Here is a 13,014-nt window from a genome sequence, read left to right as displayed (position 1 = left end):
TTGTTTTTGTCCAGCTCATGGTGCTAGTCAGCAAATACAACCCAGGCCAATCATTTTCTTAACACTTGTAAGTAAGAGCACTTGTGATCATAAGAATGTACAATGCCTATACTAACTGCCTCATTTTTGGTCGTATGCTTTCCACCGATGAGTGACGAGTGAGCCTTTCTGACATAGCTTTAACTGACAGAGGCATTTCTCTTTAATGATTTTACATTTGGCAACATGGGGACAGAGAGGCCAAAGTGTGGAATAGTCAGCAAAGAAGGTTTGTGGGAGGGAGAATTGGGAGAAAATAAACCAGGGCCTGGACTGATGAAGTGAGCATGGAAATTGCTGAGGGAATGTTTTGCTGTGTTTTAGCATTACAAGACCTTCCAGTTATAATATATTACAGCAGGGGCCAAGCACAGATCACCATGTTCCCTTGATGTAATTAAATGGTTTTTTTTATTATTAATGCATATCTTACACAAATCAATGGCAACAGTAAATTGCCACTGATTGTAATTGAGTGTTTTTCTCTAATTTTACTTTCACTCATGATAAATATTCATGCCCATTACTGTGTTTTACATTCATTGTGCTTTTTGTGTCATTTTCGCTCGGCGAAATGTTACATACATCAGCAGTCAAGCAATCCATTTGTCCTGTGACATGTGCCAAAGAACTGCTGGACTCTTAATTTAGGGTAAAATATCGCCTTTTAATACTACTTAAGAATGGACAGGCTTGTTACTTGAGTGCGCTCAGTGTACATAATTCCTCTGAGAAAGCCACTGCAGATGATTTAATAACACTCTCTTTGTGTTTGCTGCCAAATCAGGGGTGACTTGGCCCTCGGAGTAAGAAGCAGCTCTTGGTGCAGCAGTGTCTGTCAAGGGTCCCAGGAGACTGACAGTCAGTAGTTAACCGCTTCAGCCACCTCCCAACAAAATGTGCCATTTCATTTTTCAGCTCTTTCATTTGTGCTGTGGTCAGCTTCTACTGAAGAAGTGATAGAGACTTATGATAATGGGGAATGTTACATAGAAGATGGCTGTTTTCTCATGGTTTGCCATGTTACAAATAGCCTACCTGCCTTTCAAGGTGACCTGATTCATCAGATAGAACTGACTTAGTCCTAATCATACGAGTCCATGAAATATTATATCAAGTTAGTGTTATTGATAATAACGTCAGCCATGTAAGCATTCCTGTATACCTCTGGTTGACTGAGGGGTGTGTAAAGGTGTTTATTGTTGTTGATATAAATTTATTCACTGCGGCTCTATGAGTAGTCTGGATGTTTAAGCACAGTTATGCTTTGATAACTAATCTCAAATTTAATTTACGTTTATGGTGAGATTTATAACACAATAATGTCCTCCTGGATGTTTCATTTGGAGCGTTTATAGGGGCGCTGACAGATGGTGTCATTCTGGATCGCTCTGCCACTGCTCACCTCTTCCCACCAAAGATGGCTGTAACCCCCCCCCCCCCCCCCAAAAAAAAGAGTTGATTGAGAAATGAACGAAATGAACTGTGAAGTCTCCTTGAATTCCACTTCAAAGTTTCGCTTAAGTGCAGGAAAAAACCTTGAGTGCTGTGTTTGACGACTGGTGACTGAAACCATGCCAATGCTTTGAACAGAATGTAAAAAAAAAAATTTGGTGCCTCTTTTATTTCAGTATGTGTGTTTGTTGTTGTGCCGTAGTGAATAAGACTGGATAAGAAAGAATAGTTGTACTCTCTTTCCTTGTTACAAAAGGCTTTCTCATACAACATGGACATCACGTTCCTGCACACTGTAGGCCTTACAAATTTCCTGAACTTAAAGGAATTGGGCAAGTGACTGACCTCTGGGACTTCCGTACTTTGCTCACTCAAAACATCATTGCAAGAACATGCTACACTAGAACCAGAAATACAGATGCCACGAATGAGGGCTCTTTCCATGCCAGTTCTTAGAAGAGGAGATCAAAGCTCGAGGAACTCACAGGAGGCTCTAGCTAAAGGTGTGGACACTTGGAGAGATAAAGACGACTCGATTGTAACAGAAAGTACTGCGGCGCTAGTCGCCTTGAAGCTGCTTTCAAACCTGGCCAGGGAAAAGCGATTCATCGCAGCAATGGCAAGCGATGAAAACTTCTCCCAAAGCCAAGCGATGAAGACTCCCAAAGCCATTTTGGTGTGCACAGTTTTCCCTTTTCATTTCTCTTTCCGGCAAAAAGATGGAACTGCATCCCCCAGAGGATGAGCCAGTGACATGAAGACACCCCCTCCGTCACAAATACTGAGGGAAACTCTGGTTAAAAGAACCCCTGGTGTGTTTGATATGAGAGAATGAGACAGCTAGCAAGAAAAAGAGGGGGGAGATGAACCTCTCTCATTGTAAGCCATCTGTCTTGTTTGCCAATGTTGTTTTAAGTGTGGACAAGATGGGCATAAAAAAAGCAGACTAAAGGAGATCAAATGTCACTCATGAGTTTTTACTTCAGCAAATAAACACTTGTCTGCATATTGGCTCAGGAAAGGAGCATGGATGACAAAAGCTGTGATGTCAAAAACTAGACATACAATGGAAGAAAGAGGGCAAGAGGTTACTGCACTGCTTTCTTTCTGTTAGGTCTCTACAGACTTCTCTCTAGGTCAGGCAATGAAGTAAACCAAGGGGAAAAGTCTTGAACACTCCAAAATATGCACAAATGATAAAAAGGACCCTTTCCTTATTGTTAGCTTAAACAAGATGATTTTTCAAAGCCTCTGAAAGATCTATGAAGCAAGCAGCAGAAACATCTGGAAGAGGAGCTCTAAAATGGGTCCTCCAGTGGCATCTGGGATATCTCATGATAAGGATAAGCTTTTGAAATGTATAAAATACAGTCTAAGCCTATAAAATATATAATGATAGGTTTTCTATATGTAGGTGTTTGCATTGGTTCCAGATGGAAATAAACTTGGAAAGGTCAGGTATACCAAAACCCACATTGCTACGCCCCAAAAATCCATGATCATTAAATATCCAGGAAATATCCAGGAAGTTCAGTATGATATTGAACTAGAGTGTTATATTAAACATTTGCTAAATGGAAGCTGCTTTTATATAACACCTTAAATAATGTTTACTATATCAGTGTTTGGTATCTTTGGTATCTACCTATATAACATGACATAGAATGGGTTATTTTTTAATTTTGACATAATATTTCAATATATTGGACCCAAAAAACCACACAAAACACATAAAATCATATTTGAAAATTTTTACTATAAAAAACACAAACATACTCAATTAAGCATTTTAAAGATTGAAAATGAAAACACAACTTGCAAATGTGAAAATGTAAAAAAAAGGTTAAATCAAACTATATACAACCATTTTGTTGTATGCAGTTTCAATGGCGTTTCAAGCCAGCACTTACAATGCATGTCAGCAGCAATGTTCAACTGTTTTTATGCTGTGACATCTTGAACTAGACATGTGGTTTGATCACACATGTGACTCCAGAAGGTTAAACCAAGGAAACAAAGGAGAAACATCATGAAACAATGCTCAAAAACAAGTGTACAGAATCAACAGTTCACAGTGACAGCACAGCTAGAAGAACATCCAAAAGATGCAGAGTTGTGTGAGAGCTGCATCTGTTTTTTGAAAGTAAAGTTTACATAGACTTTACACAAAACAAGAATGAGCCACTTTACATTGGAACGTGAGAAATCTTGGCAAAATAAATTAGTTGTTTATTGGGTTTTGCAACAGTATACAATTAACTTTTTATGTACATTCTGTGCACACAGTTTTATGTTGCCAGGATACCCAGGTGGATCAATGAATTTGTAAAGAATTTGTAACAGAATACCACTGTGGCCATTAAAGTGGGTGAATATAGTAATAATTCACCTCACTTTACTTTTTTGCTACCAAATGATGTTGGTTCTGCAATGTTATTTTAATTTGATAAAATGACCATTAGAACTTACCAAGGTAATTTTATTCTAATATAGCCTACTTTCTTTGTTGAGACAGTTATTTTCAAATAAAAGTTAATAATCTGAAAAGGTTTTTATGTGTATTTTTTTTATTTATATGCTTGTTCAGAGGTATCATAGGAACAGGTGCCACACAGAAAGACAAAAGGCAAACTTCACAGACAGTTCAGGAAATAATCCAGAAAGAAAGTCCAAGAGGCAAACAAATCCAAAGGGCAAATCTAGAATCAGAGTAATCAAACGTAAAGCCGTAAAACGGGGGCAAACTTGAGTAACATGGGCAAGGGAAAACTTGTAAACGGACTAGAAACGTAAATAGGTCAATACACAATTAAACAGTAGCTAAATATACAACACTCCGTATGCTCAAATAACTAGACGTGATTCACCACAATTAGGAAGCACGTGGACAGCCTATATAAAGGTGATATAACGATGCACAGGTGTGCTGGATTAATACTCTGGGGATGATGATCTCCCCAGAGGCTTCTGGGAACTGTAGTTGGTGGTGGTTCTAGAGGGCTGCATGACAACAGGAGCTTAAAAATATATTTAGAACCCCTTAGTATAGGAAATGAACCTCATCTATTGTTAATAACCTCAACCAAATACTTTCTCTAACTGCTGATTAGGACTGCAGAGTATTTAGGATTTATTTTCACCTATTTCATTATACAACATTGTTGTCCTTGACTAGTGCTTGACTAGTCTACTTCACACAGTATTTCAATGGGATTGAGGTTAGACCTCTAAATTGGCCATTCTGAAATACAGAATTTCTCCCGTATGAGCCATTGTGGTTTTAGATAATTTAGAGATGACCTGATAATCTACTGTAAAACTTCCTGATACGTCTTGGACTTTGATTAAAGGCATTTAGCATAAAAAAAAACTAGGGTTAGATGCCTGCAGATCCATAGCAAATTTTAAGCACCATCTAAGATCTTTGTAGTATTGGCCATATTGTGTTTGAAATAGAATTCTGGTGTGAAAAACAGGTTACTGAAAGTTGTTTAAAGAGGTAGGACAGGTTAAATACACACCTGAATTGAATTATATGGCTAAATCCAATTATACTATGGCAATTCAAAATTTTGTCTTTAGACCTCATCAGTTTAGAAGCCAGATTTTAGGGTTCAGCCGGATCTAAAAATGCAGATTCATGTAGACCTCAAAGAGTTTCCTGATTTACAGCTGTGGCATGAGCAACTTGTCAATCACTTTCCACACTCTTTCCTCACCGGTCACTTTTAATTACAACACCACCTCTGACCAGATATGATTTAGGAGAAGGCCATTTGAAACACAGCATGTTTATGGGTGTTAGTACCAGTACTAGCATATTATGGGTGTTGAGATGATGCGTAACATTCAGACACAATGGTGTTGCTGGCATTTTTGCCTGTCACTGTCGATGTTGTTTTGACAGTGGTCTCCCACCAAAAATATCCAGCCATTGAAGGTCCTGTGGAAAGACAGTGATCACTGATAAAGGTCTTGAGGATAGCTAACACAAACTGTATAGGGCAAAAGAGAGGATACAAATATTAACTATATTCAGGTAATAATACAGTGCTTGGAGAATTTGCCATTTCACACAATTTCCCAAGTGAATTTTTTCAGAAACCAATAATGGTAACAAAAAAAGGAAAGAAAACAAACCCAGAACTACAGGTGTACCAAGCGATGTATTCTGACTTAATTAGGCTGCGAATTGAATAAGGGAAATTAGGACAAGATGTCAATGCATTTACATCAAACAAAACAGAACAACCACAAATAAGCCAGCTGAATACAGACTGAGTCTTAATGGTGTCTCAGTTTCTGTTGCTATTGACTTGGGTCTCTCATTTGATGCACATCCAAGTAATACTACAACAACAGCTTTATCTCTGAAGCATTGTTAAAATGAAGTATCCATTTTCGTTATATGATCCAGAGAATCTAGTCCATGCTTTCATTCCATGAAGGTTAGACTGCTCTAATGCACTGCTGGCACCAGTTGCATCAGCTAGAATGCACTTACAAGAAATTGTAAACAATTAAAATTTTAAAATAAAGGTATTTATAGTATGCTTTGAATCAAAAAGAAATTTTCTGAAAGTTTGTTTGACTAAAGATTGAAGTGCATTATTCATATTTGTATGAAAGCAAAGTCTTTCACTGATAATTTCTATCATTTGACTACACATCTTTGTATTGTCTTGTAGATACAGTAGTTTCAAGATGACATCTTTAAATCTCTGTAGCAAAGTATGGTGGTGACAACATTATGTTGTAGGGCTGTTTTTCACCACCAGGGACCAAGATTGAAGTACAGATAGAGGCAGCAAAATACCAGCAAAGAGGCCCATTACAAGAAAACCTGTTTTAGTTAACAAAACACAAGGGAAAAAGTAGGCCAAAGCTCCTAAACAAAATAAAATCTTGTGAGTGGCTACAAAGACAGCGAATGCTCCTGATTGAAAGAGCAAAAGTGAATCCAACTGAGAATCTGAGGCAAGTGTTAAAATATGTTAAATGGTGCATGATATCTATATACAACATCAGCAAGATGGCTTGAGCAAATTAAGGGAAATAAAAAGGCTCCAAGGCAGAGCACAAACACTTGTTGGCTATACCTACCCTAAACACAAAGATGTAATGCATTGCCATAGGTGTTTCTGCATATTAGAGTTAAACATTTCTTTCTACTTATAGTTTTTGTTTATCTTTGCCTTAAGTCAAGTTTCAAGTTAAATGAACAAATTTACAACCATTTATTATTATTATCATTAACAACAACAACAACAACAACAACAATAATAATAATAATAATAATAATTATTATTATTATTATTATTGTTGTTGTTACTGTTCCCCATTGGACTTTAAAAGACTTTAATCACGAAAGCTTCCTTATAATTTATTCGTCACGTTATGTTGTGTCACGTGACGGTTGTACGTTCAAGATGGCTGCCGACAACCTCCCATCCGAATTTGATGTTGTCATACTTGGGACAGGTAAGAAACTCACATATAAAGGAGCATAATTTTGTTGTTCTCAAAAAATACTAGTTGTAGGTCCACTACTGCTGAAGAATACATAAATACAGTGGCGGCTTCACGCTCATGCAAAGCCACACATGGCTAGAAGCTACTTCGTTGCTAGCTAATGTCCAGAGCTATGTTGACACGACGGCAGAGCCCCATCGTCGTGTGGCAGGATGTTACAGGAGCTTTGTTTCACCACTACGGCGACCATTTCAGACAGATACATAGAATTAGATAGAATTACATATGGCTGTACGTAGTCGATGCCGGTTAAACCTATTAAAAGCTGATCTGTGTATGATTCGAATAGTTTAACATCTATTAGGTACAGCGGAGTAGTTAGCTGGTTAACCTTTTTATTTCATTTTATTACTTGCTTTAGATAAAAATAACTTGATTCAGATTATAGATAAACGACATTGGAGAAATAGGTCTTGATCTCGCTGAAGTGTTTAATGTATATCCCAGAAATGTTACTCACCTAGGCGGTTAAGGAAAAGTCTAATTACATCGACACTATACAGTAATTTGGATCATTTAGACCAAGTTTATGGTCACAGTATTTATGAAAAGCCTATTTGATTGTACTCCCTGCACGACAGACTATATTGTGTTTCATAATTGTTTCTATATATCCAGTTTGGTTTGTTTATTACCTCCCTGCATGGTTTAGTTGCCTGGCACAGGTCTCATTTGTCTTTTACCACATTGATAACTAGGCAGTTGCCATTATCATTTTTAGCGAGTGTGTGTAAGGAAACAAACCCTAAATCAGTAATCTCTTCCATAAATCAGTTTCTGCTGTATCTAAATATTGACAGTCATAGCAGTTCTTCTTGAAGCACATCTGAGTGTAGATTAAAAGTTAGGCCCTGATCTTTACCTGAGTAATGGTTAGATTGTGCCATTTATGATGCTTATTCCTTTGTTCCTTTGTTCCAAGATGTCCAATATGTTCACCACCCCAATTAGTGCAATTTATCAGGTGAATATGTTAAGATTTTCTCTACTGGTTCTTATGACCCTTTATGGCCAAGATGATGCCTATTCAAGTGCAAAATAATTTGATTAAATACTTGCTCATAAATGAAGATACATGTTCGCGGCTATCCAAGTACTGGTCTAGTTTACAAGTTTCCCTCACCCTGACCAGACCCAGTTTAAATTAGTTTCCTCTGCTCTCAAAGGTAGCCTACTTTGTACTAATTTTCAAAGCTCTATTCTAAAGTAGCCCACATAAACCAGTCTCTGAATCACTGAAGTACAACTGCTATTGACTTTGCCTCTATGACCTGCTTCACCACTAGATTTTGAACACAGCCAGTGATTTAGGCTACTACACTCCCTGCCCGTAGGAGGTGTCCACAAAAGAACGTAGTGGGACCCCTCCAATGCTGCTGTCCTCATTCTTATTTGTAGTGTCCCGATTCGGAGTGCGGGAGTGCTCTCGTATGCAGGCCAGATCCTCAGGACAGCACCGGAGCCAAGAGATGAAGATGCTCCCTGGTGCAAAGTGCATTGTTCTACACTGTAGGGAGGAAGATGAGGGAGAAAAGCACAGAAAAAAGGGGAACGTTTCGCTATGGCTAAGAGCGACGTCCTCGCACTGTGATTGATGGCGCGCAAATGAATATCTCTGGCCCACTTCTGGTTGCGCTCATGCAAAACCACCAGAGCCAGCTGGTCCCCAGGCTGCCAGTGACATGGGGACACATGCGACCTGCACTATTTCTGCTCAGACACTGCTGTGTGTCAAGGTTGCTCAGGCAGGCATGTTTGTCCCAGGTTCCCTAGTTACCCCCTCCTCCTTTGATTCCCCCACCCCTCACCACTGTGTACAGGTGCAAATGAGGGTATGGACAAGGAGCAGTTGCTAATCAATATGGTGGTGCCCCTCTGACATCTGGTGGTCCCGCTGGCCGCATGTAAGGCCACGTTCCTGTCTGCCACACCCCGTTGGGTGCTGACCAGAAGGTCTTGAGAGCGTTGAAGTGCACAGCCTGGTATATGGAGCATGTGGATTTTTTTTCTGTGGACACTTTGAAAAAGAGACAGGTGGAAGACATGAGTGCAGAAAGCCAGATTGTTGGTGGGCCATTGGATTTGCCATTTTAAGTAAGTTGCTGTGCTGAGTTGTCAGTGATATAAGAAGTGAGTGTGTCAGAGAGTGGCCTGCAAAGTGTTTTGTCCAATTTGGATTTTTGTCAGTTTCTGGTTTGCTTTAATGTTCCATACAAAAATGATTCAGTAACGTGCTATTTAATATGTACATTGAAGTGTCTTGGAAATCTAGACTTGTGAATCTGTTTTTCACCATGTCAAGATTTATGTTGTTAAATGGAGTTAATACATTTATGCATGATGATAACAGCTTTTAAAAGCAAACCTTGTAACACTGAGACATTCTAAGACCATCTAAGACCAACTCTGTGGACCTGAAGTGCTCTGTGGACCTGAAGACCTCTGTGGGTTGACCGTGAATGTGCAACTGAAAAGATGGGAAAACAAATAAGACTGTGCTGCACAGGTAACCATGAGCCAAGGTTCCTGTGACAGCTAAGAGAGATGAATACCTCAACACTGCTTCTCCCCTGTGCTTCCACTTAGTGAACATGTTGTAAGAGTGATCACATAACTGAGGCTTTGACCATTTGGGTAGATTACACGCAAAAGCATTTCATCCTTTCTTAATGGAATTACATTTGACCAAGGTCGTCCTGCAGCTATATATGTGCTTGAAGCATTGGACCAGTTGTGCAGCCTCCTGTTTGACTGTGACAAGAACGGTCATCCCACGTTAGGTTTAAATCAGAGCTTTTGAAAGGTTACCTGTTTGTGGAGATCTGCTGCAGAATTTACATTTTTACATTTTACATTTATGGCATTTAGCTGACGCTTTTATCCAAAAAAAACTTACAATTATGAGTGAGTACAACTTGAGCAATTTAGGGTTAAGCGCCTTGCTCAGGGGCCAACAGTAGCAACTTGGCAGTGGTGGGGCTTGATCCAGCAACTTTCCGATTACAAGTCAAGTACCTTAACCACTGAGCCTTAACTACTGTGAGATTATGGTTGGTGCTAAACTGTACTTGTAAGAATCTGCTGTTCTAACATATAGAAGCAGGGATGGTTACACACAATTTAGGGTATTTGTTCTATGCAATTTAGCTGCGTTTGCATTAATATGTTACATGACCAAAGGCCTATTCTTTCTTTAATTTGGTTTACTTGGTTTCATTTTAAACTGACTTGTTGTATAGGCTATGATCTTAAGTAGATTCCTTGTGGGCTGTTTTGTGTGGTAAAATAAATTTTGCTTCCACCAAGAGGAGTGGGAGATGGAGGATTACAACACCTCACTGTCTTCTGTCCTATAAACAGCAAATACATGCTGTTTTTTGTCCTCATTTGTGCAGATAAGCATTGCTGTGAAGTACAGGCTTTGGCTTCTTGGTCTCTGTCCTCAGCCAAGAACTAATTGATAAGTTCTTGGCATAAAACACCTTGAACCCCACCCTGTGTTACTAACATTGTTGTGTTGAATTACCCATTTAAAACCCCTTCTAGTCAGTTTAGTAGTTGAACTGGTCAATTCAGTAATTGAAGAATTACAACAGTAGCAGGCTATAATGAAACTCCTCACAGCTGATAGGAGCGTACTGCTGGTTCTGGTGCATTGTCCATTTGCCCGACATGGCCATGACTGAGGCACACAATTAGCATTTCTCATAGCAGAGTCATGCTCACACTTACCGCTAATAGAGCCGCAACAGCGGAAACGAGCAAGCAGTTTTGCTGGGCCGCACTCGGCGGGTTGGTTAATGTAACTATTCATCTCAGATGGACCTCCTTTGCCCGTGGCTCAAATGGCCTCTATTAGCAACCATACGATTATGGAGTGCAGTCCTCAACGGTGTGCACACTGCTGCTCTTTCTCAGCTGACTGATTTCTCATGGCTCTTCGAGCATTAGTGCAGGATTGCTGGCTTGTTAGCTCCAGCGGCACCTCTGAGCGGTGCAGACAGCCAGAGCTAGTCTTCGCAGTACACCGCGATGAACCAGGGTACATCTGCGTCTAGATTACTTTACATCCGTGTCTGGATTGTAATTTGTGAAGCCGGCTTGACTGAACTCTGTGAAGTAGCGCCGAGTCGGCCCCTCCCCCACCCACGGAGCTTGGTTTAATTTGAGGATGCTCCGCCGCTGACCTCGGCCACCCACAAATCTGAGGTAAAGAACAGGGGAGACTGCTGACTGGCTGTGAGGGTGAGATGGATAGGGGGAATGGGTGACAGAACGTGGAGGAGTGTGAAGGGAAAGTGGATTCCCTGGCTTTTGTCTCTCTCCCTCTTGCTCCCTCTCTCCCTTTCTCTTTCTCTTTCTCTTTTTCAGCACCGACTATAAATAACGCACCAAATGACTTTCAAGGTGCAGAGATAGAATCCATTTTGGAATGTTCTCCGAAATGAAGAGTGATTTATGATTTCATACAATTCCTGCTGAAAGCATTTCGGGCTTTGCTCGGTCATCAAAGTCCTGCCGGCCCCAATCTATTATTTATCGCCAAGCATGTCTGTGTGGCACTAGTGCTTTATGGCAGGTAATGTTTGTCTTTAGCCAACATGATGTGGAAAAATCGATACCGGATGGGATAAATGGCATTAAAAGATGGCGGCAAGAGGTTATTTACACTTTTTAAAAACATCTTTAGTATCGTCTCGACAGACAGAGGCGGCGCGGCCTATTGCTTTTCCGCCAAATAGTTTATTCAGATGCTTCCTGTTTGAAAGGGGCTGAACGAAGGGAAATGAACAAATATTTTCCTTCCATTGATCTAAATTATGTAGTTTGTGTTAAAGAATGTTTTTGAAGTAGAGTCTTACTGAGCCAAAACAGAATGGCTAGTTCTGAACACAAGTTTCAGCTATAAAGATTTTTTCTTCCACAGTTCTTCATAGGTATTTTTAAATGATACCCATAAAGATTAATCCATTGAGCATATATAAATATTGGTTCATACTGTGCATCATGGCAGTTGAACATTTGAATAGTCTTTACTTTCCAGTAGCGTTCCAGATCATTCCAAATGAAAAGTCGAAAACCGTTTCCCCAGCATCAGCCTCCGCTCCAGCAGCTGTTGGGAACAGCGGTCGGAAGCCGAATACGGAGCAAAAACGCTGTTTTTCTTCGCCTCCCCTCAATACGGCCCCGTGTGAAACGGTGAATGTGTGGCAGGCCATAACCAGCCAGTGGAGGATTCTCCATCAGTTAAATGGCCAGGCCCAGAAAAGAGGAGCCGGGCCTGCAGGTCCGCTCGGAATAAATCACTTTTCCATTGTGCACGCGAGGCGGCACCAGGCAAGGCCAGATGAGGAAGAAGAAAGATGGAGGGACAGGCATGCTTCAGTGGCTTAATGGAGTTGTTTTCAGCCCGGCTGCTGCTCAGTCTTGATCCTCCAGACCTCACACTGTCCGCAAAAGCTTTTTTTTTTTACTGCTACTTTTTACAGTATGTAAAACGGTGTGCTAAGTTAGTATTCATTCTTGTAAATGTACCAAATGCTACCAGTGTTTTATCTGTAATGGGAAATGAAATCCAACAGAATGAAAGGTGTGTGGGAATGTGCAGCAGACGAAGATTAAAAATGTCAAAAAATGCATAAAATGCATAAAAAAGCAGTTCTGCTTAGCACTAGTACTTGGCAGGGGGAGGAGGGGAGTATGGGGAATGTAGTGAAAGGGTGCAATATTCAGAATTTGTGATCTCCGGGCCTAGAAACCCCAGGCTTTGCAGTTGGTTACAACTTCTCAACTTCTGTCTTTTTCCTGCTTCAAAACACCTGATTCAACTATCTGGACAATTCTCAACCTCTTCTTGAGTTGAATTAGAAAGTAATACACGATACATGAGGTCTTCATAATTGGGCTTGGATTGGTCAAGATATTGCTTTCGAATGCTTGATTACTCCCTTTGAAGTTACTCTACATCACTTTAATCATAACGCTGTT

The 13,014-nt window shown here is 40.1% G+C and overlaps 1 protein-coding gene across 1 annotated transcript in view; it reads left to right on the top strand.

Moving 5' to 3' along the window:
• The first annotated feature begins 6,899 nt into the window (after positions 1–6,899).
• chm (CHM Rab escort protein) overlaps positions 6,900–13,014 on the top strand; it is a 31,301-nt gene continuing 25,186 nt past the window's right edge. Inside the window, exon 1 of the mRNA XM_027027232.2 lies at positions 6,900–6,975. Within this exon, the coding sequence (XP_026883033.1) occupies positions 6,924–6,975 (52 nt within the window). The 5' untranslated portion in view covers positions 6,900–6,923. The remainder of the gene's footprint in view (positions 6,976–13,014) is intronic.

This window comes from Electrophorus electricus, chromosome 6, assembly GCF_013358815.1.
Source record: "Electrophorus electricus isolate fEleEle1 chromosome 6, fEleEle1.pri, whole genome shotgun sequence".
Lineage (NCBI taxonomy): Eukaryota > Metazoa > Chordata > Actinopteri > Gymnotiformes > Gymnotidae > Electrophorus > Electrophorus electricus.
The sequence above is the reverse complement of the archived record's forward strand: the minus strand, read 5'-3'. Positions and strand labels throughout refer to the sequence as shown.